This window comes from Phocoena sinus, chromosome 3, assembly GCF_008692025.1.
Source record: "Phocoena sinus isolate mPhoSin1 chromosome 3, mPhoSin1.pri, whole genome shotgun sequence".
Lineage (NCBI taxonomy): Eukaryota > Metazoa > Chordata > Mammalia > Artiodactyla > Phocoenidae > Phocoena > Phocoena sinus.
Genome location: NC_045765.1, coordinates 11,634,631 through 11,655,650, shown reverse-complemented (window position 1 = coordinate 11,655,650; position 21,020 = coordinate 11,634,631). Strand labels below are relative to the sequence as shown.

Sequence of the window (21,020 nt, the reverse complement as noted above, 5' to 3'; positions counted from 1 at the left end):
AGAAGAGGAAACAGAGGGGCCTATGGGGGATTCAGAAACGCCTCAGCAGTGCTCCTGAGGAGGCTGAGTTGCCTATGGGAAAGTCCTGAAGAGGCTGCGCACCCGGGCTTCCAGGCAACAAATGTCAGACCCCAAAATAGACAGGAAAATGCATTTGAAAAGAAAGAGAGACTCTGTAAGGGGATGAAAACTTTAAATCCACGAGAAAAGCACCATCCTTAATAGCCTTAGAAAGACACAGAACTTAAATACACATTTCTCCAAAGAAGACATACGAATGGCCAATAAGCACATGAAAAGATGCTCAACATCATCAGTCATCCAGGGAAACACAAATCAAAACCATGATAAGATACCACTTCACACCTGCCAGGATGGCTAGAATCAAAAAAATGGAAAATAACAAGTGTTGGTGAGGATGTAGAAAAACTGGAACTGTGTACTGCTGGTGGGAATGTAAAATGCCGTGGCCACTGAGAAAAAGTTTGGCAGTTCTTCAGAAAGTTAAACACAGGATTACCATATGGCCCAGCAATTCCACTCCTCAGTGTATATTTGAGAGAACTGAAAATCGATGTCAGCTATATTCGTGTCCTGGTACATGAATGCTCATGGCAGCACTACTCATAATCATGAAGAGGTGGAAACAATCCAAGTGTCCATGGACAGATAAATGAATAAACAAAATGCCCACACAATAGGATACTACCCGGCCATAAAAAAGAGTGAGGCTCTGACACGTGCTACAGTGTGGACAAAACTCAAAAACCTAATCCAAGTGAAAGAAGCCAGACACAAAAGGCTGGAGTACATAATCCCATTTATATGAAACATCCAGAACAGGCACATCCATCAAGACAAGAGGCAGATTAGTGAGGCTGGGAGAGGGGGAACGGGGAGTGACTGTTAACGTGGGGTTTCGTTTTGGGGTGACTGCTTTGGAACTAGAGAGAAGTGGTAGCTGCACCTTGGGAACTAGCAACAGTGGCAAAAAAAGAGACAGAGGGAGAAGCTGAAGAAATCTTCCAAAAGTAGAAGAAATTAAAAGAAACAACAGGGAAGACAACGGTGCCGCACAGCCCCCAGTGGCAGAATGAGAGGAAGGGCGAGGGAGGACAGTGAGGCCTCTCACAACCACGCCCAGGACGGGAAGAAGGACGAGGCAAGTTTTCAGACTGCAAGGGCTGGGGCGCCGGTCCCAGAGCACCCGCCAGGCCATCCTGTGACCATGCAGATGGATACAGGGCCAGGAAGGGAACCTCCGTGGCCTTACCGGGGGCCAGGTCTTCAACACAGAGGGAAAGTTCCTTCCTATCTGGAAGACTAGACTTCGCCAACTGCCAATTCAGTGTGACGGCCACCCAGGCGTGAAGATAGGACAGATGGACCTCCCAAAGCCCTCTCCTCTGAGAGATGCTCCAAGAGCTGCGTCCCTTCAACCCCAGGGCAGAATCACAGACCCAGGAACAGAAGGACCCGCAAGGGACGGGGGCAGCTCCCGGTGGAACCCCTGATCCCCTGATAGTGATAAAAGGCCACGGGACAACCACGGGGAGCTTGGGGTTGGACATGAAGGACACAGAACGCTGAGCAGAGAAAGTAACAACTCGGCCAAGCAGGTTACCAACTCCAGGGAAAGCATGATGCGTGTGAGACGGACTGAGGCTCAGGTTGTCTAGGCTGTGCCCTGGGGGAGGTGAGGCCAGGACACAGGCAGGCCGGGGTGACTGATTTCAGGGCCAGGTGGAGTTGAGGCCTCATCCTGCACTGCGACGCCCACAGACTCCTCCTGGGACAGGCCAGGCCCAAGCAGCTACACACGTGGGGACTAAAAGCACAGAGGAAGCATCCAGGTCAACAGCCGAGATGCTGGGAGTGCACGTCTGTGCAGAGCAAAGCCACAGGGGCCCAGGCAGACCCTGGAAGCAGGAGCATGTTTAAGTCAGGTGCGAGTTCGGAACAAGCTGTAGGAAAAGGAGGCGCTATAGGCCCTGGGGTGACACAAGTCCCCACACCCTGCCTGTAACAACAGGAACACCCCAAGATCCTGTTTTTTTCCTTCTTGCCGTGAGACCACAGCATCAAGACCTGCTATAACTGGGGCTTTCTTCAGGGAGGAAGCAACCTAAAGAAAAACAAGTTGTGCAGAAGGGCGCCTGGAGAAACCTTCTGTGTGGCTGCGGGCATCAGGGGTGTTGACCCTGCCCTCTGCGCGCCAATCAGTTCACGCTTCCAAGGGCAGTAGGAGCTGTCGGCTTCCCAACAGGCTTCCGGCGGCGAGGCTGCTCTCCCAGCGGCCCACGCAGACGGAGAGAAGAGCATCCAGACAGCCCAGAGCGAAAACAAGGGAGGAAGCCTGAGCTTGGCATTATACTGAGATCCAGAGTCCGCATCCCTAGGAACCTCCCACCTAACACCCCTCAAGATTCAGCCCAGGCGCTGTTTCCTACAAACCACACCCATTCACACGCAGACAGGCTGCTTGCTCTCGGCCACACCCCTTCCCGGGAGCTCTGGGAGGCCAAGACGCTTGGGGTCTGAGATCAGCGAGAGGCACCCAGTGAGAGGCTCTGAAGGAAGGAAGAGTGGAAGCAGCCTCAAGGTGCCCCCCCCCATGTGCCCCTGGCCACCTCAAAGCACTAGGGTGGGTGTAAGTGACTATTTCAACCCTTTGCCAAAAAACGTGATAGATGTGAACACCTGCAGGAGGTGACTGCCTACCCAGGATGTGCTTTGCTGGGGCAACAGAGGACCCCCAGAGAGGGCAGTGGGGGCCGGGGGGGCACCTTCTGCTGAGACCGTCTCCTCTCAGCCTCCCTGAGCACCCAGAGACCTCCAGACAGCCAGAGCAGTGACCCCGGGACAGCAGGTGAGTGTCCCGCAGGGCCAAGGAGGAACTCAGGGTTCACCTAGACCAGCCCCGACTCAGCTCTGCTTTCCAGACGCAATTACTGCTTTAAACAGCTAAACTTAAAAAAAAAAAAAAATTAAAAAAAACAAAAAACCCCAAACCCTTCATAAACAGCTCCAAGTCCCTGAGAAATCACTTAAGGACTAATTAGCATATCAGGCTGTTCTGAACAGCACTTCACTTCACAGCCCGGGCTCCGGAGCCAGGCATCAATTGAGAAGGAAATCATTAATTGCTTGCCTCAGATGGGGGCCTACTTACCCACTTCTCCCTAGAGCTACCGTGGCCACTCCTGACTTTGGGTCCCAATTAACCAGAGAGGGGATGCATTTAATTAATGCTGCTTAATCTTGTCTGTGGGGAGTTTTGTTTTGTTTCTCTCTGCTTCTCGTCCTCGAGAGGCTCTTTTTAAGAAAGAGGGCCCGCAGCAGACGCCTGTGGGGATGTGCAGGTTTTGGAAGCAACCTTGACAGGAAGGGCAAGAGCGGGCAGAAGGAACGGTCTGGGGCCTTCTGTCCGGGCATTCTGGTGTTCAAGACGGTGACTCACACCCTCCACCCCACTCGGTAAGGGCTGGCCTTTTCCCTACAGGAGGACACGGTGGGCCACCCAGGCAGTCTCCACAGACCCCTCCATCCTGCTTGCGGGCCCTGCAGCCTTTGGGGCCAGATGAGGCCCCCTCCAGCATCCTTGGGATGAGATCTGCCCCAGGTCCAGGAGCTGGGAACTTGCTCAGGGATAGGGAGGCAGTTACCGGATGAGCATCCGCTTCAGCAACTTCTGGTCCCCCTCCGAGTAGCCGGGCCAGTCCTTCTGCACATCCTTGTATACACAGTCCTTCAGCGTGCACGTGCCATCCTTGGCATTCACGTTGGCTACCTGCAAGACAGAGCTGGTGTCACCTTGTGTGAAGCCCGAGAGAGACAGATGTTCCTGAAAGCATCTGCGAGGGGGCAGGGAGAGGCGGAGATAGACGTGAAAGGGGAAAGGGGACAGCACACTCCCTCCCCGAGCCAACACCTCACTCCACAGCTCCCCTGCGTGCCAGCACAGCAACCCTCGGGGTGCAGAAGGGTCAGGGCAGCGGTCCATATATACACGTCTTACAGCTGCTGGAGGCCAGGTTGGCTCCAAAAAGGGGAGGCTGCCATCTATACTCCCAAGACTCCATCACCAGCCCATCCCCCTGCTATGGACTGAACCATTTTTGTCCTCCCAAAGTCCATGTTAAATCTTAACCCCCTTAATCTAAGGTGATGGTATTCGGAGGTGGGGCCTTTGGGAGGTGATTAGGTCATGAGGGTGGAGCCCTCATGATGGGGTTAGTGTCTTTATAAAGGAGAACCCGGAGAGCTCCCTCACCCCTTCCCCCCCCCCCGTGATGACAGTAAGAAGGCAGCTGTCTATAAACCAGGGCGCATGCCCTCACCAGACACCCAATCTGCCAGCGCCTTGATCTTGGACTTCCCAGACTCCAAAGCTGTGAGAAGTAAATGTCTGTGGTATATAAGCCATCCAGTCTATGGTATTCTGTTACAGCAGCCCGATGGACTAACATACTCGCTCTCGGATTCAGACCTCCTGTGGCAGAGTCGGCCGAGACTGGGGTGCTCGGTGAGTGGTGCCTCCAGGGGCCAGGCTGAGCCCACCTTCCCTGCAACCAGCCAGCCCTGCTGCTGCTGGTTAACAAAAGCTGAGCTTGTCTCCAAGACTCTTTGCGAAGATGGATTTAAAACGTTTGCCGTAAGAAGCTTGACGGAACTCAGGCCCCTGACCTGAAGCGGGCACTTCCCTGAGTGTCTCACTTGGGCACCATGGTCTCCAGAACACGCGTGTGTAGCCATGTGGCTGGCACGCTGTTTTTCGCTCTCACTGAGACTACAAGTTCTCCACATCACAGCAGTTTTCACAAGGAGTATTTTTTAATGGTTGAGTAATATTCCACCAAGTGGCTACACTGTGATGTACTCAAACGTTTCTCCTTTGTTGGATGCTGACGCCGTTTCCAGTTTCTCTGTAGCATAAACAGATGTCACTTGTGCAGGTTTTTCCATGCTGGTGATGGTTTTCTTCAGCCAGCTTCCCAGAAGTGGGATTAGTGGGTCAGAGGCTCTGAACATTTTTATGGTTCTTGATACGTTTTGCTAAAATGCTCTCCGGAAGAGCCACCCACCCGTCAACACTCCCACCAGGAAGATGGAACGCCTTAAATCTTTTCTGTTTTCACAGAAGGAATAGAGAAGGCGCCTTTGAGCAGTGTGGTTTTGTTAGTGCTGTTCATCAGAGTCCCTGGTCACTTGCGGGGGCTGGAAATGAGCATCCTGGGTGAGGCACAGCCCCCGACACCTTCCCATCCCCAAGCTGGCGGGGGTCCTCCTGCCCCCCACACCGCTGCGGAGAACAAGTTGGGTAGTAAACACAGAAGCACAAGGCAGCTGGGGCAGTTTAGGAGAAATCAGAGCGGGCACGAGGAGGATGCTCTACCCCAAGACACTGGCTGGGCCACCCCCTAGGAGCTGCCAAACCCAAGTCCACTGGAGAAGCTGGAGCCCAGTATGGTGCCTCTCTGGTCCCAGGAAAGGACCAGGAGCAATGAGAATGTCACAGGGGTTAAAAATGGAGCAGTGCCCCACGCAGACCTAAGTCAGAACCACCAGACCCCTCTCTCTCCAGAGAACTGCGCCTGGCATCCCTGCCACATCTGAGGGCTGCTCAGTGGGTAAATCTCAGGTGTAATCAAGTGCTCGGTCAGCTAAGGGTCACATTCTGCATTGTGCTTTTTTATTCTGGGCACAAACAGAACAAGATTAGAGAGCGGGAGCAAGGGCATTTCTAAGAACGCTATACCAGGGGCTGAGGGCCTGGCTGGATGGCAATGCAAGCTACGGGCACAGCCAGGGGTGGGCGTGGCTGCCGCACTTGTCTCCAGTCTTGGCTCATGTCTGATGCCTCTGTCCAGCTCCCTTCAGCCCTGCTGCGGTCACCCCGTGCTGCAGGAGGCAGCTCTGGGTGGCCCCCAGCCCAGGGAAAGGGCCTCCCACATACTTCCCCCAATTTCCCAGGGGCAAGGCCGGCACGCGACTTTCCAAGGAAACGAGCGCCCTGGGAATGTTGTTCCTGGTTCTAGAGCTTTCTGGGTGCTTTGGCAAGCCCCTTTGCCAAAGAAAACTTCTGGGCTCCAGAGCCATGCATCTGTCTTCTAATAGGCCCCGAGCCAACCCCTAAGCTTGCAGGGAGAAACAGTGCTGCTCAGTCCTTGCCAGCATGACCTCCACGTGGGGGACAGCGGCTCAGGAGGCCAAATCCGCACAAAGGCACCCAGTGAGTGGACATGGGCGCTCCTGACAGTAACATGAGTCTCTGGTGAGCACCTCAGCCCTCAGGACACAAGAGGATTCTCCTTGGGTGAAGGATGGGGGAGGCACCCTTCACCTGCTCGCTCTGTGGATGGGGCCCAGCCCCTGCCCAGACCTGCATCTGCGCCTTGGAATGCAGGGGAATGTCACAGAGGCCTCTCTTCCCTCTTCACCCGTTCCCTTTGCCCTGAACTCTCGGGGGGTAATGGGTAACACAGGGACCCCAGCCAGAGCACGGGGGGATGCGAGCCATGCCGACATCCTCCCAACAAACGTGCTATGTGGTCACAGCAGCCTTGGACTGCACTGGGGATGGGGAAGAGAAGTGCCCAGAGGCCTGCTGAAGAACTCGGTAAATCTGAAACTCATCCTCAGACATAGCTACTGATGGTCACGGCGTGTACGTTCTGCTACAGGAGGCACCATCCAAGTGCCCAGAGTACCTGAGGCAGGGCCACGCCTCCTCCTCAGGATGCTGGCGTGACTGCCGCTGGCTGTGCCATCCCCACAGCGCTCTGAGGTGGCCCATCCCCACTTCATGGCAAAGTGGTATCCACACGGCCCAGCTGATGTGGTGAAGCCGGAGCGAGCCACTCGCCTTCTCAGGGGTCCTCAAGTTGCCTCCTCTCGGGCAGGGCCTCAGGAAGGTGCTGGGGCCACCGCCCTTGCTCCAAAGCCCCGGCTGCTTAACAGCAGGCTCCACCTGCTGGCACCACGTTCCTGCCCGCTTAGCTCCTGACCCCAAGAGAGGTGCTGTGGTCATGCCCCAGTCGCAAATGGAAGCCTGAGGGTCCAGACGTGAAGCCGCTTGCCTGGAGCCACAACTGATGAGCAACAAGGAGGCCCTTGCTGTCTGACTGTGAAGCCCGAGCTCTTGCTAACTCACGCTTGCGGGTTCCTCAGACTTCGTTCAATTCTAAAAACCGTGTGCGACTGGAGTCTTGGATCCCCTGTGCTATGCGCACTGCCTGTGTGTCCGCAGCTGGTAAGGAGGAGGGCCCTGGACAGTGAGTGCCACATGCGCAGCCCAGGCCAGCCCAGGGCAAGCACGCACCTGCTGGAGGAGGCCGTCCAGCGCGTCCTTGTCCGCCTGGGCCAGGCCGTCCTTCTGCAGCCTCAGCAGCAGCTCGGCCTTCCGGTAGGGCCTCAGCGCCAGGAGGTGCAGCACCCGATCACGGAAGGGCCTCTGAGACACCCCGCTGCCCCCGCTAACGCTGCCAGCGCTGGTCTTCTTGATGGCGCTTGCCAGGTTGATGGGGGTCGCCCGCTTCCGGGAGGGCACAGCATCCACTGCCCCCGGGGCCGGTTTCCGAAACTGAACCTTTTTGCCTGCAACAAGAGCCAGCCATTAGGGACTGGAAGGGGTGAGGGAGTGGCCACCGTGTCCCCCTGCCTGGGGCCGACGCCAAGTTCCTGAGCGAGCTCGTGGACACCCGTGGATGGCCGATGGCCGACAGCCCCAAGCTCTCACTAAGCCCAAGAGGAAGGCAATTCAAGCCTCGTCCAGCCCCACCTGCTCAGTGGGGCCCTTGGGCGGCCGAGACTGCCACCTGCTGACCACAAACAGCTCAGTGGGCACTTGCAGGGCCACACAGTCTCAGAAGCGGGAGCTACAGGAAAGAGAAGCGGGCTTAGAGCCTTAACTGACTTCATCATGGGCAGCCTACATCCTGGGGACCCAAAACACCTGACCCATATGGGGAGAGGGGGCTGATGTTAACAAGGGAGTCCCATAGCTGCCAGAGGCAGGCACCCAGGGACGGAACTCCACAGCACTATGCTGGTCCCACAGGATCCGTCATTCTTTTTTATGAAAAAGGAGAAGGAAAATAAAGGCGTCAGGGCCACTTGGGCAGCTGCTCTAGAGACCCCAGGGTGTGAGCAGCTCCCCAGCTGTGGCCCTGGCAAGTGCTCCTTGGGCAGACCTGGCTGTGCTTGGAGGCCCGGGGGCAGCAGGCCGATCCCCCACCCTCTTGCTGCAAACAGAGACGTACAAGGGGATCCTCCACGGAGCCTCCAGCACTGCTCTCGAGGGAGGCTGCTTCCACTCCTAAGTCATTAACTCCACCTTGGACGGCGCTCCCGCCACTGCAGGAACGAGGACTGCTGAGCAAAGTCAGCGCACATCTTGAATCCTTGGGCCAGAAACCTCTCCACGACGACTTCCTTTTGCATGTATCCCTCAAATCTGATTTGTCAAATGAACACAGGGAAGAAGTGCTTTTAGAATCCTCAGGGCCAGACTTCGTCCCCAGAGGACCCATCTGATGGGCCGAAATGGGGTGGGTAGAGAGGCCTGACACACCCAGGACGTGCACGTCGGTGGCTTAAGAGGCCAGGACACGAGCGTTTCCACCAGAACGTAAACTACTGCAAAAACCTTCATTGTACCCGAAATGGCACCGTAACATGAATTTTGGACCAAGTTTTTGGCTAAAAGACCCACTCAAAATTTATTCAAATGTGTACAAATGTCCACATTTGCATCTTGAAGCAAAAACAGGCTCTGAAGCCCTTTTAGATTCTGGCTGGCACCTCTTGGGCAGCTTACAGCCCAGGGCCCAGGCTCCCTGGTCACTTACAGCCACATCCACTGGGGCCCAGCGCTGACAGGCAGGACAGATTCCCGCACCGTCTGGGGTTTCATTCAGAGCCAACCCCACTGCCAAGCAAGGAAAGTCGCATGCTCTTTGGAGCAATGTGAAACGCTCTTGCTTTTCCTTAAAGAAGAAAAAAACCCCCAAAGCCATCAAGTTCTCCCTTGCTGTAAGCCGTTTCACACCTCTCTCAGGGCTTTCTTGCCGGGCAACACATTCCAATGACTCCTTAACTCCATCTGCATCCAGGAGGCGGGAAGACTACAGAAAGATGACGGGGCTTTCTAAATGGATAAATAGATAGTACTCTTCTCCCTATACTTTTAATGTTGTCAGTGTCTCGACTTCACTGAAATTGTTTCCAAGCAGATGCTGAGGGGCCAGAGCCTTCCCAGTGAACAGAGATCAATGTGTTTCCTTCCTGGTCTCCACCCTACGGCCCCTCGCTGGCCCCAACACAGCAGCAGGCCGCCCGCCACAGGGTGCATCTCGTCATCTGCACCTTGCCCCGGCCACGTCGGTCTTGGGAAGGAGACATCTGGGCAGGTGAGGGCAGGGGTGGCAGCTGGAGGACAGACCGAAGCTCTGGCTTCATGTAGGGTGAGTCTCCGTGATGGGTAGAGGTCCCTGAGGCTACAGCCTGGGAGAGGAGCCCTGAGATTCAGAATGCCTGGAATTCTCGGGTCCCTTAGTCCATCTTGGGTTCAGAAGGCAGCAGATGCCACCCAGGAAGGACCTTCCATCCTGACCCAACACTGACCCAGCTCATCCTACCTCTGTCAACCCGTCACTCCTGCTCCTGGTCTGGATGGGCCCTGAGTCTCTCCTGCTCCCCCGACAGCTGCCCAGCAGGTGCAAGGCCCCCACAGGTGGAGCCCCAGGCCCTGATCCTCACCCAGGTAACGGCCTCCGGGCTTGATGACGATGGCGCCTCGACTCCGCGTCTCCTCCTCAGCCTGTGCCAGGCTCTGCCGCGCTTTCTGGTAGGAGTCGTCGGTGGCACACACCGTGATTTTGTCCTGGATGCTGCCCAGGCAGTCCAGGTGGACATCCCCATGGCTGCAAGACAAGGGGCCAGAAGCCGGGATGAGCACCTGGGATGACCAGGAGAGATGGTCACCACCCCCATATCCAAGAAATGGGGCTTGGTGCTGACTTGGGCAACAGGGTTTCTTCAAGGCACATCTTGACCCGAAAGAAACAAGGGAACCCAGGTCCCTGGGCCACAGGTGGCACGCCAGGACCTAGACCTGTGCCCTGGACACACTGTAAGGAGCCAGGGTAGCTCACTTGAGAAGGGGAAGAAGGGGCGCTGGGGCTGGAGGTGGTGGGTAAACATCTGCACAGCAGGCTGCGGCAGGGGACGCCACAGTGGAAGTCGGGGGAGGCGGGTCTGCCCACTGGGAGACCTGAGGCAGCCTGGGCAAGGCTCACCTGGAGACGTACTGCTGGATGCAGTCAAAGCTGCCCTGGGGGGCTGTCACGGCCGATGTTGGAGAGGTAGAAGGAGAACGTCCGCGGCTCCGTGGGGCAGTCAGGCTGGGGGATGGAGATGTGCTGCGTGCAGAAGGGGGGACATCACCAGTAGGTCCACAGCACAGAGGGGACCACAGGATGGGCAGCACAGGACCCGGGCCCATCCCTGAAGCATGCCCCTTACAGTGGGAATGTGCAACCACATTCCCTTGAAACGCACCTTTGTTTTCCCGACAGTGACAGGACCAGCGTGTCACCATGGACAGGCTGCTGGTGGGTCCTGGGTTCTCATGCAGTGGCAGGGGGGTGGGGTCCTGTGTCTGGTTTCTAAGCAGCAATGGCAACTCAGTCTGAGGAGCACAGAGCACTCAGCACACAACCAGAGGCAGGGACCCCACCCCAAGCTGGGCCATGACTCAGTTTCCCCACCAAACAGGGCTGATCTGGTTCAGGACAACCGTAAAGATGAGATGAGACAAGATGGGTGGGCGTCAGCAGCGGGCAGGGCATGCTGAGAGGTCGAGATGTCCTGACCCGCACTCCTACTTAGCAACGCCCTCTCCACCTCCTCCAGGCCAAACACTGACTCCACCTGGGTGTCTGTGAATAAGGCAGGCACGGGCCCCGAGGGGCTCACAGAGGGGCAGCACTTGCCCCCAATCAACCATGACAGGGGATGCGTGTGCCATGGTTTATGTAACCCCAACTTCAGAGAGCACCACTGTAGCCTAGCGAGGCAAAGCCACAGCCGCCAGAAAGAACAGACAGACGGCCTGCCTGAGAGACAGACAGACAGCACTAGTCCTGGCCAAAGTGCAGGGCTCAGCGTAGGCAGGACATCCAAAGGCCACTTTATTCCAGGCCTACCCTCTGGCCCCATGCCCACACTGGGTGAAGGCCAGCAGCTGCTGAAAAACACAGACAGGAAAACCTGACATTCCAGCTGCCAGCCCCTGTGCAGGCAGTGGAAGGGCCTCCAGAACCCGTCACCAGAGGTGACCAGCCTTAAAGTAATCCCTGGGCTTGAGCACAGGAGCTCATCACAGCTAGGCAGACACACAAGGTGGGGTCACAGGTGGTCAGCAAGAAGGGGCAGCAGGCCTCGTTCCTGGGCCGTCGCACCAGCCCAGCAGGCCAGGGCGAGCGCGTCTCCTCTTTGGTTGTGTGAGGACGCTAACGCACCTCACCAGCACTGGACAGAATGCGGCTCAGGGCTGAACCCCTGCCCTGTGCCCAGCCGTCACGTGTGACTGCAGGCAGCTCAGCCTGTCTGAGCCTTGTCCGTGAGAGCAAGGACACAGCAGCTTGGGCCACAGGGAGGGAGGCGGCTCCCCTGCCCCAGCCCTCAGGGTGGTGTGTAGACCCATGAGGGAAGCTGGGAGGTCACACAGCCCAGGGCTGGCTCAAAATGCTGCAGGACCCCCTCAATGCACAGCCAGTCCCTGCTCCAAAGAGAGGCCCCCGCTGTGCACACTGAGAGCCAAGGTGTCACAGAGTGGCTCCCAGGCACAGCCGCTCAGGGCAGGAAGAGCCTGGCCTGGGGGAGAGGGACAGTCCGCACCAGCCGTCCAAGGACTGCAAATGACCTTGGGCCAATGATGATCCCTGTCCCCCACGTCCCCGCCAGGATGAATGCTGCCCAGGAGAAAGGCTGCCCCATTGGCCCAGCTCCACCCGGCCACCCAGCTGGGGTCTGTCCAGCACTCCCTCCTGGCCCTCCAGCATGATCCTGTCAATGCAGTTCGGGGGCAGGGCCCCCCCAGGACACACACCCAGTGGCAGGTGAGGCCAAAGTCCATGCAGGAGACCAGCAGGGTGGCAATGCCAGGTCGGCCCTGGCCAGCCACGCAGGCCCTAAATCTCAACACAGACACCTGTTTCTTTATGAGGGTCAAAAAGAGATGGAGCAGCTCACACTCAGCATCTAAAAAATTCAAACCCAGACTGCCTGCTATCACTCACCTCGGGCAGGAAAACACACATGCACACACACACACACACACGCGCGCGCGCACACACACACACACGCTCCAGTGCGTGTGCAGCATCTCGTCCAGCACTAGCAGCCCCCCTGTGTTGTCTGCTCGTCCCTTTGCAGATGTGACTTTTGTTCTCCACTATAGAAGTAACTGAAAACCCAGCACTCAGATGCCTCTGAGGGTCACTGTAGGAGATGCACCCGCAGCCAGGTACACACTGATGCAGTCGCCCAGAATGTGGCAGGAAGACTGTGCACCACGAAGTCAGAAAACTCAAAAGGCACTTCCGATGGAGCCTGAACCCCAACACGGGTGGCTCTTCCTCCATCCTGACCTTGATCCTCTCCCCTCGCCACATCCCGGCTCTGGCAGAGACCAGGCCTCCCCAGGTGGCATTTTTCCATCTCAGTCTGCTCAAAGGGCAGTGGCTGCCATGGCTGCCACAGTCCCCATCAGGCTATCGCCCCTAGGAGGAAAGGAGAGGGTACGCACAGCACGAGTCCTGATGCAACCGTGCTTCTCTCTGGGCAGGGGTGTGGTGGAACCTTCAGTGTGATCCTTTTACCCTGTGAGAACCTTTTCCACATGGGTATGTATGGCCACTTCCAAAATCCTGGAGGCAGGGGCACAGCACAGAGCCCAGAGGAGGGTCTGTGCAGCTACTGGGGCTGCAGGACGGTGGGAAGGGGAGCTTGCTTGGAGCCTGGCACTGGAGGCTCTTGAAGCCCCAGGCCCTTCCCAGCTCTGTGGCACCACCCCCTATGGAATCCTCTGGTTAACAGGCTGTTTTGCTGCTGGTTAACGATGCTGGTTAATGGCTACCAGTCACTGGAAACCAGCAGGGAAACCAGCCAGCTGGGCACGAATGGCTCAGGAATGCGCAGCTTTCTCTGTGACAGCGGAGAGCTCGACACATTTTCTGAAACTTGGGCCCCGCTTAGCAGTACGTGTGCCTTCTGGACCAGGTCTCAGCTGCCACGTGGCCCTCAGCTGGCCCGAGCATGGCAGGTTTGGGTGCATCTGATGTTAGCCCCAACTCCTGGTTATGGGGAGGCAGAGGGAGTTGCCATGTGTCTGTGTGCACAGACGAACAGATGGACCTGGAGCAACAAACAGCCTTGTCCCATCCCAAATGGTCCTGGGCACCTGAGGGACTGACATCCGCCTCTGAGGCCTAAGGCCCAAGAGGGCGTGTTGGTTCCGCTGCGAGTAGGTCGAGTCCCTGCCAGAGCCCTTAAATCAACCCCCTTTGAAATCTGTCCCATGTCAGGCCGGCAGCCCTCCCCCAGACCTGCGGGGCCTGGCCTGTCTGCGGTGCAGGTGGGAGCTTCAACGAGACAAATCAAGTCCCGAGCTGGGTGGGGGATAAATGGTGGGGAGCACTTGGTATTCCAGTCAGGTAAGAACAAGACAAAACAGGCACACACAGGAACCAAACTGAGGAGCCAGGCTCTCTCCAGCCAGAGGGGTTTTCAGAGAACGTTTGTTTTCATTATCTTTCTTTTCCAGGGAACCCTCAGAATAAAGTATATTTTGGGTAAAGAGTTACTACTGCACAGCTAAATACAACTCCTAAGCGTTGTAGTGGCCTCTTCCGCCCACTGGGAGGCTAGCTTCCTCAACCCCAGACCCAGGGCGCTTTCTAAGCACCTATTTCCTTTTCGAGAGCCACTCCCCGCACGCTGTGGGCCCTGGGAAGCGGGAGTGCACAACGCCCGCCCACCTGCCCGCCCCTTCCCGGGCTTTCCATCCCTGTGACCCAGCAACAAGCACCCCTGTGGCTCAATCTTGCACACATCCCTGATGATTCCCGCGGAGTTGGCTCCTAGATCACAGAGACACCAGTCAAGGGCCCTCGACAAGTGCCACCAAACCTCATTCTGTGAACTGCCGTTTGGGTTCCTGCTGCAGCACGTGCAAATGCCTTCAACAGCCCTGGATGCCAACCCTACTTCCCTTTCTTTCTTTTTTCATCAACTGAAGAGTGCCGGGCTGCAGCCGGCCAAGTGGGGCTTTCTTTTCCCCTCTGCCGCCTGACACTTCACCAGCTGTCAAGGGCTGACAACTTAGAAGTGACCCCTGATGGCAGAGGGGCCCAGGTCAGCCAGCTCAGTGTCTGTGAGAGGGCAGAGAACACACACGTACACGGCAAATGAAACAAAGGTGGGCATTTTGCTCTGAAGACGATGCCCTAGATGCCCTAGATCACGGACGTGCTACAGGTGGGGCCAGGCTCTCTGGGGAAACTGGCAATGCCATACAGTCGCCCCAAGGAACCAGCCAACACCGGGGCCCAGCCGCACAGCACCCAGCCCTTGTGGCGCTCACAGCACAGGCGGGGAGGTGGCTGGACTGGATGTGACTCCCAACCCAGGAGTTGAGTGACACCGAGACCCTATGCCAGCTGTACTGCATTCACATCAGGTGGGGATTAGCACCAGGAACTGAGTGAGCGGGTTCTGGACTGCAGGGAGGACTCTGGTTCTCCTAAGGCCATGTTAACCTGCATACAACCCTTGAGGTGGGTGGCCCATCTCCTGGGCAGGGAGGCCAAGGGACAGAGGGAGAAGATCTGGCCAAGGTCCCTGAACTAAGGAGCAAATAGGGTCTCAATCTTCAGTCTGCCAGCTTCATGGGCCTCTGGGAAGTGGGCCCTGTCGGCCTACACGGGGTCCGGAACATCGAGTCAGCCCAAGCATCAGGAACGTTGAATGAGCCTGCCCAACTCCACCTGCCAGCCTCCTACTCTATTTCTAACCTCACAGGTGGAGTGTACGGAGCGACCGGGAGAAGTGGGAGCGGAGAGCGAGGCACCCTGCCTCCTCCCCTCCTCCGCTCTGGGTGACCATGCAGGTATGGCCTGGTCAGGACAGAGTCCGCCGTGTGCCTGGCACCAGGCCACGCCTCTCACACCTGGCAGGGAGGAATGGTCACATTCCATCAATGCCCAGGAGGAGAAGGACAAGGTCCAGAGGTCATAAGGGGCAGACTTAGCACCTGATCCTTCACAGCAAGCTGGGAAAGCACCCCCCTCGTCACACAGCCCCCTCCAGCCCTCACATGGTCTCAGACAGGGAATAGCCTCTTAGTGGAGACTCATGGCCTGGCTTGCCCCGAGCTGCAGCGCAGGGCCTCCACACCCTCAGAACTTTCTAGGAACTCCATTACACATGAGGAATGCCAGAAGGAAGGAAATGTGGGCAAAAGCGTAAGTGTAAACTAAGATGTTGGGACCCCTAACTTGAATGGATGTGGCTCTTAGGTTTTGCACAGGAATTTGGGCGACACGGGGTACAACCCAGGAGAACCTCACAGCGCTTCTATGAGCAGCCACGTGGTGCCTTGCTGACTAGAAAGCATCGCTCACTGGATAAATGAACACCAATCCGTGCACTGGCTTCCTCATCTTCCCACGGCTGCTGAGGGCACAGAGTGATCATGGGCCACAAGAGGGCGCCACTGGGCCAGTCTGGCAGCAAGCCCGGCATTGACCTCCAACCCCTGGGGAAATGTCTCACGGAAGATAAAGTGGAGGCTGCAAAAGGGTGACTGGCAGAAGACTGATGGGGCCAATGAAGGTGTGGAGGAAGCCCCAGAGGAGGCACGGGGAGGCAGGGGGGGCGGGGCTGGTGTCGGGAGGAGGGCCCTGGGGCCTTTAAGGGCCTCACCGACCTTGACTGGTCTTGGGGTGATGGTCAGTTCGTGTGTTCCCCTGGCCAGGCCACAGCCCCCAAAGACTCTATGAATGGTAATCTGGGTGTGCCGTGGAGGTACTCCGTAGATGCAGTGACACCCACGACCAGCGGACTTTAAGGAGATGACCCTCCATGCTCTGGGTGGGCCTCATCCAATCAGCTGAAGGCCTTAAGAAGGAAACTAAGGCCTCCCTGAGGAGGAAGAAGCTCACCTATGAACCCCAGTGCCAGCTCCTACCTGCCCCATGGAATTCAGACTCATCAGCCCCACTACCACATGAGTCAATGTCTTGCAATAAATCTCTTGGTATCAATGTATCTGCACATGCAAACACATATCTCCTCAAGGCTCCATCTCTCTGGAGCATGCCGGCTGGGACAAAACCCACAGAACCCCTGGTTCTGTAAGAAGCCAGCAGGCTGTCAGGTGGAAACTGACTTAGACACATATGGCAACTCTTCAGATTTAAAAAAAAAAAAAAGACTTGCAATGAAGACTAGAAGAAAAACTAAAGTGTTCTCAAGCACCTTTGGTAGGTGGACGATATGGGGGTCCTAAGACCTGGGGGGGTAAGGATTATAGACAACCCACCCTTTCTTCCATTCCCCAATTTTTCTGTAAGATGGTTATTTAGAATCAAATACCTTTCACGAAAAAATGGGAATGTTGAGTTTCTATAACTCCCCTGCCCAGTACCAAAAGCCAGACAAACACCCATGGTCCCAGGTCTACCAACAGAGACAAGCGTCCCACCCTGGGGGGGCACAGTTCCAGGCTTGCTTGGGCTCTGGGGCCATAGTTTTGAATCAGCACAGAGATCAAGTCAGAACAGGGGTTTGGCGGCTACAGGAAGGAAGTGGGAGAGACTGAAGAGCCACTGGACAGGAGAGCTGCCTTCAGGCCACAGATGGCCTGTTGGTGTGGCCCCAGCCACAGGACCAGCCTGGAGGCAACCAGAGGCAGACCTTGACTCAGCATAGGGCCCAGCCTGGCACAAAGGTGGATGGGGCCAAAACACTGCTCCCAGCCGGCTGCTGTGCCCAGCAAGCCCTAACAGGGCAGGCAGCACACCAGTTCCACAATTCTAAATATGATTAAGACCAAAAAAAGACTCACCCCCTGACTTCCTTGAAATCGGATCGAAGGTCTCAGTGAAACAGAGTCCTGCAAAAAAGCAAGATGGAAAAATGTCAATAAAGATATCTGGAAATCCAAAGACTCACTTCCCAGTCATACAAGGAGCCAGATAAGGACAGTGTTTTCAGGAGGGGTGAAATAAAACCCACACATGTTGAAAATTACAGGAAAGGTTACTGGAGCAGGGTTTTGAAGGATCAATAGGAGTTCCTCAGATGGCACAGGGGCCAGGGCTGAAGGTACACATGAGAGGCAAGAGTGAAGATACAGGCAATGGGTAGCCCCCTTTCACCATTCTCCCAAAACCAACAACAGCCCAGGTCATCCTGCCTCAGAAACACCCCACTGGAAAGGAATCGGGGTGGGTGAGCACCACCAGCCAGGAGGCAGGCTGGTGAGGTGACGCCCTGCCCCCCAACACCCTGGCAGGACAGAGCCCAATGCCTGCCCAGCTCCCACGTCACAGCTTCAGAGCAGCTTGTCACTGCACTTGGAGTGGCGGAATTTCCAAATGTCACAAGAAAAAATACACCAAAAAACTCAAAATAATTTAAGCTTTAGCTATTCAGAGATCAGCCTTCTGGCGGAATTTTAGAAAGAACACGGATCCAGATGGAGGGTCGCACCTCTTTTTCTCATCTATCTTGGGGCTCTCAGCACCCACCTTCTGTGTAGCAGACATCACCCGACAGGGTGGTGCTGGTTTGTCACCACAACCCCTTCCCTCTACCCCCAAACCCACAGGGCCCAAATTGGCCTCTGTGCCCACTGTCCTCCCCAGTTCCTCCACAGGGTGCCAAAGTCTTGGGCTCTCCCACCTCCATCAGAGCCCACCTCTCAGGTCTCCACCCTAGCGCCCCCTAGAAGGAGGGGAGGCTCTCCCACCTGGGCCCCCCCACGTCTCCCTCAGAGCATCTGGAGTGGCTACCTGTCTGCTCCCCACCCAGAATGTCAGGCCCACCGCAAGCCCTGGGTGGGTAGAGGAGCTACATACATGTGGGGAGAACCAACCAATGGGCAGACTGGCATCTTGGTGCCCGTGACCCCGTCACCAACTGGGCCAAGGGCTGTAGGCATGTGAGGGAGACAGGGCTCAGCCAGCTTGGACCCTGTGGGCCACACACTCACCCCACTTTGCTTACCAGGAGCCTCCCCTTTTGCCAAGGATCTCCAAGGACTCTGCCATTTGGAGCAGACCTGAGAGGTCACACGGAGCTCCAGCACTTACCTCCATGGGATCTGACCCCCCAGAAACCACCCCACACTTCTAAAGCACAACACTCCTCACCACCAGGCTGGCAGATATGGGAGGTCCTCCAGCCCCTTGTGCTGCTCCAGCCCCTGCAGGCACAAGGGCCACCGTGCTGCTGAGACAGGGGCCAGGCTCCCTTCAAAGCAGGCTCAGGACCAGATGACCCATCCCGCAAACCACAACCAGACCACTGCCTGGGCTGCTGTTCAGAGTACTAGAGGAGCAGCACCGGTGGGGGCCCCGCCTAGCTGGGCCCCTGCAGATGCAACATTTAAATGGCCTCTGCTTGGAAATGGGTTAAAGACAGAGATCAAAAAGAAGACCTGCAGGTGGCCAATAAGCACGGCAGAAGCCCTTACTCATCAGTGAGGAAGAGACGGCACAGGCACCTACTGGGCTAGCTAAAAGAAAAAAGACAACACCCCAGAACCCTCGTCCCTTACTGGTGGGAACATACAAGGTGCTGTAGAAAAGTTTGGCAGTTTCTTAAAAGGCTAAACACAGAGTTACCACACGACACAGCAATTCCATTCCTAGGGATAAACCCAAGAGAAATGAAAATATATGTCTGCACAAAAAACATACATAAATGTACATAGCAGAATTACTCTTACTATTCAAAAAATAGCCAACAACCCAAATGTCCATCAGTTGGTGGACAGAGAAACAACAGACTACTACCCAGAAATAAAAAGAAACGAACTCCTGATGGACACAACGTGGACAAACCTCAAAGCCACCAGCTAAGTGAGAGTAGCCCAACATATGACACCACACGATGGGTGATTCCATCTATATAAAGTTCCAGAAAAGGCAAAACTAAAGATCAGTGAGTGCCTGGAAGTGGGGAGTGGCTGCAGAAGGGCTGGAGGGAACTTCTTGGGGAGAACATTAACACTCACTGACTATACACCTAAACTGGGGAAGTTCTATGGGTTACAAATGATGCCTCCATAATGCTGTGACCTGCCCTAGGGCATACAGAGGGTCTTTCTCTGAAGACTCGTGTGGGCTTTGAGGAACACCACCTGAACATGGGGAGAGACTCCCGTCTGTTAACCCTTTTCAGTGCAAGAGTGATATAAAGTGGGTGGAAGGGAAACAGCAGAACACACAAGAACACAGCAAAGACAGCGTCAAGGTAAAGCCACCCTGTCGGTCGTTATTACGGAGCTCTCTACTGACATCACCTGATCACGAAAGCTAGGAAGTCAGGGTGTTCTTGACCAGGGAACAGCAAGTGCAAAGCCCAGAGCAGAGACGTGGGACACCATGTAGTAAAGAGCATGCAGGACTTGGTTCTCATGCCCCCAGGTCTCTCGGTCCAGACCTCTATGCAAGACTCAGCTCGGGGCTAACCACAGCACCATGTGTGTCTGTCATCCACACACAGCAAAGCCTCTGTGTTCCAGGGGCTTGGGGGACAAGGGCCATGACGTCAGCAATGACGCGAGCCCGGATTTAGGGAGCGAAGGAGAGGAACTAAGAAGGGTGCACCTTCCCTTGGAGGATGGAGAAGAGACTCCATCAGGGCAGCCCCCCTGGTGCCTGGCTGACTCGATGGTGTGGTGGGCCATCCAACCCCTGGATCACACACTCCCTGTGGGCCATCTAGTGAAGCATTTAACTGGCCTAGTTGTCAAGCAAGTTATTTGGGAGACTCCTTTCTCACAAAGTCATTCAGTTCCCAAGGGCACCAAGAATAAGACTTTATACTGTAGAGCAGTTAGCCAAGAGGTCTAAAATCCCAAGCTTCCTCCACTATGCCAGGAGGGCTGGCTTCAAGTGTGTGTCCCCTGACTTTCATGCCGCCTGACTTTCATCACAGAACCAGGGTCCGGGCCACATGGGTTCTTGTGGTGTCTCCTCCCTCCAGTAGGAGGATCAGGCCAGGTCCTTCTCATCAACAACAGAGCAATTCACTCATACCACGGTGCGCACGTGCGTGCATACGCACACGCGTGCGCACACACGTGTAGGTGATGGGTCACCTGTCCATCGTTATTAGCAAAAAAGACACCAAGCCAAGACCTGTCTAAATTCCACCAGCCCCTGTGCCGGCAGAGGGGACAAGAGCCCCCATTTGGAAGACTTTGGAACAAAGAGAGGAGTCAATGACACTTGGTCAATGACTGAGGTGTATTCTTTTTTCTTCTTTTCCATTTTTTTGGGTCACGCTCCACGGCTTATGGGATCTTAGTTCCCTGACCAAAGATGGAACCCGCACCCTCGGCAGTGAAAGCAGAGAGTCCTAATCACTGGACCGCCAGGGACTTCCCCTGAGGTACGTTCGTTTGTTTGTTTTATAAATTTACTTATTTATTTTATTTATTTATTTTTGGCTGCGTTGTATCTTTGTTGCTGTGCGCGGGCTTTCTCTAGTTGCGGCGAGCGGGGGCTACTCTTCGTTGTGGTGCACGGGCTTCTCATTGCAGTGGCTTCTCTTGTTGCAGAGCATGGGCTCCAGGCGTGCAGGCTTCAGTAGTGTGGCACGTGGGCTCAATAGCTGTAGCTCACGGGCTCTAGAGCGCAGGATCAGTAGTTGTGGCGCACGGGCTTAGTTGCTCCGTGGCTGTTTGTTTACTGACTGACTGACTGGCTGCACCTTGCAGCTTG

At 55.9% G+C, this 21,020-nt stretch overlaps 1 protein-coding gene across 1 annotated transcript in view; it reads right to left on the bottom strand.

The window, feature by feature from the left end:
* ELL (elongation factor for RNA polymerase II) overlaps nucleotides 1-21,020 on the bottom strand; it is an 82,002-nt gene that overhangs the window by 12,724 nt on the left and 48,258 nt on the right. Inside the window, 6 exon segments of the mRNA XM_032625191.1 lie at nucleotides 3,666-3,790; nucleotides 7,322-7,596; nucleotides 9,760-9,923; nucleotides 10,299-10,339; nucleotides 10,341-10,421; nucleotides 17,132-17,179. Of these exon segments, the coding sequence (XP_032481082.1) occupies nucleotides 3,666-3,790; nucleotides 7,322-7,596; nucleotides 9,760-9,923; nucleotides 10,299-10,339; nucleotides 10,341-10,421; nucleotides 17,132-17,179 (734 nt within the window).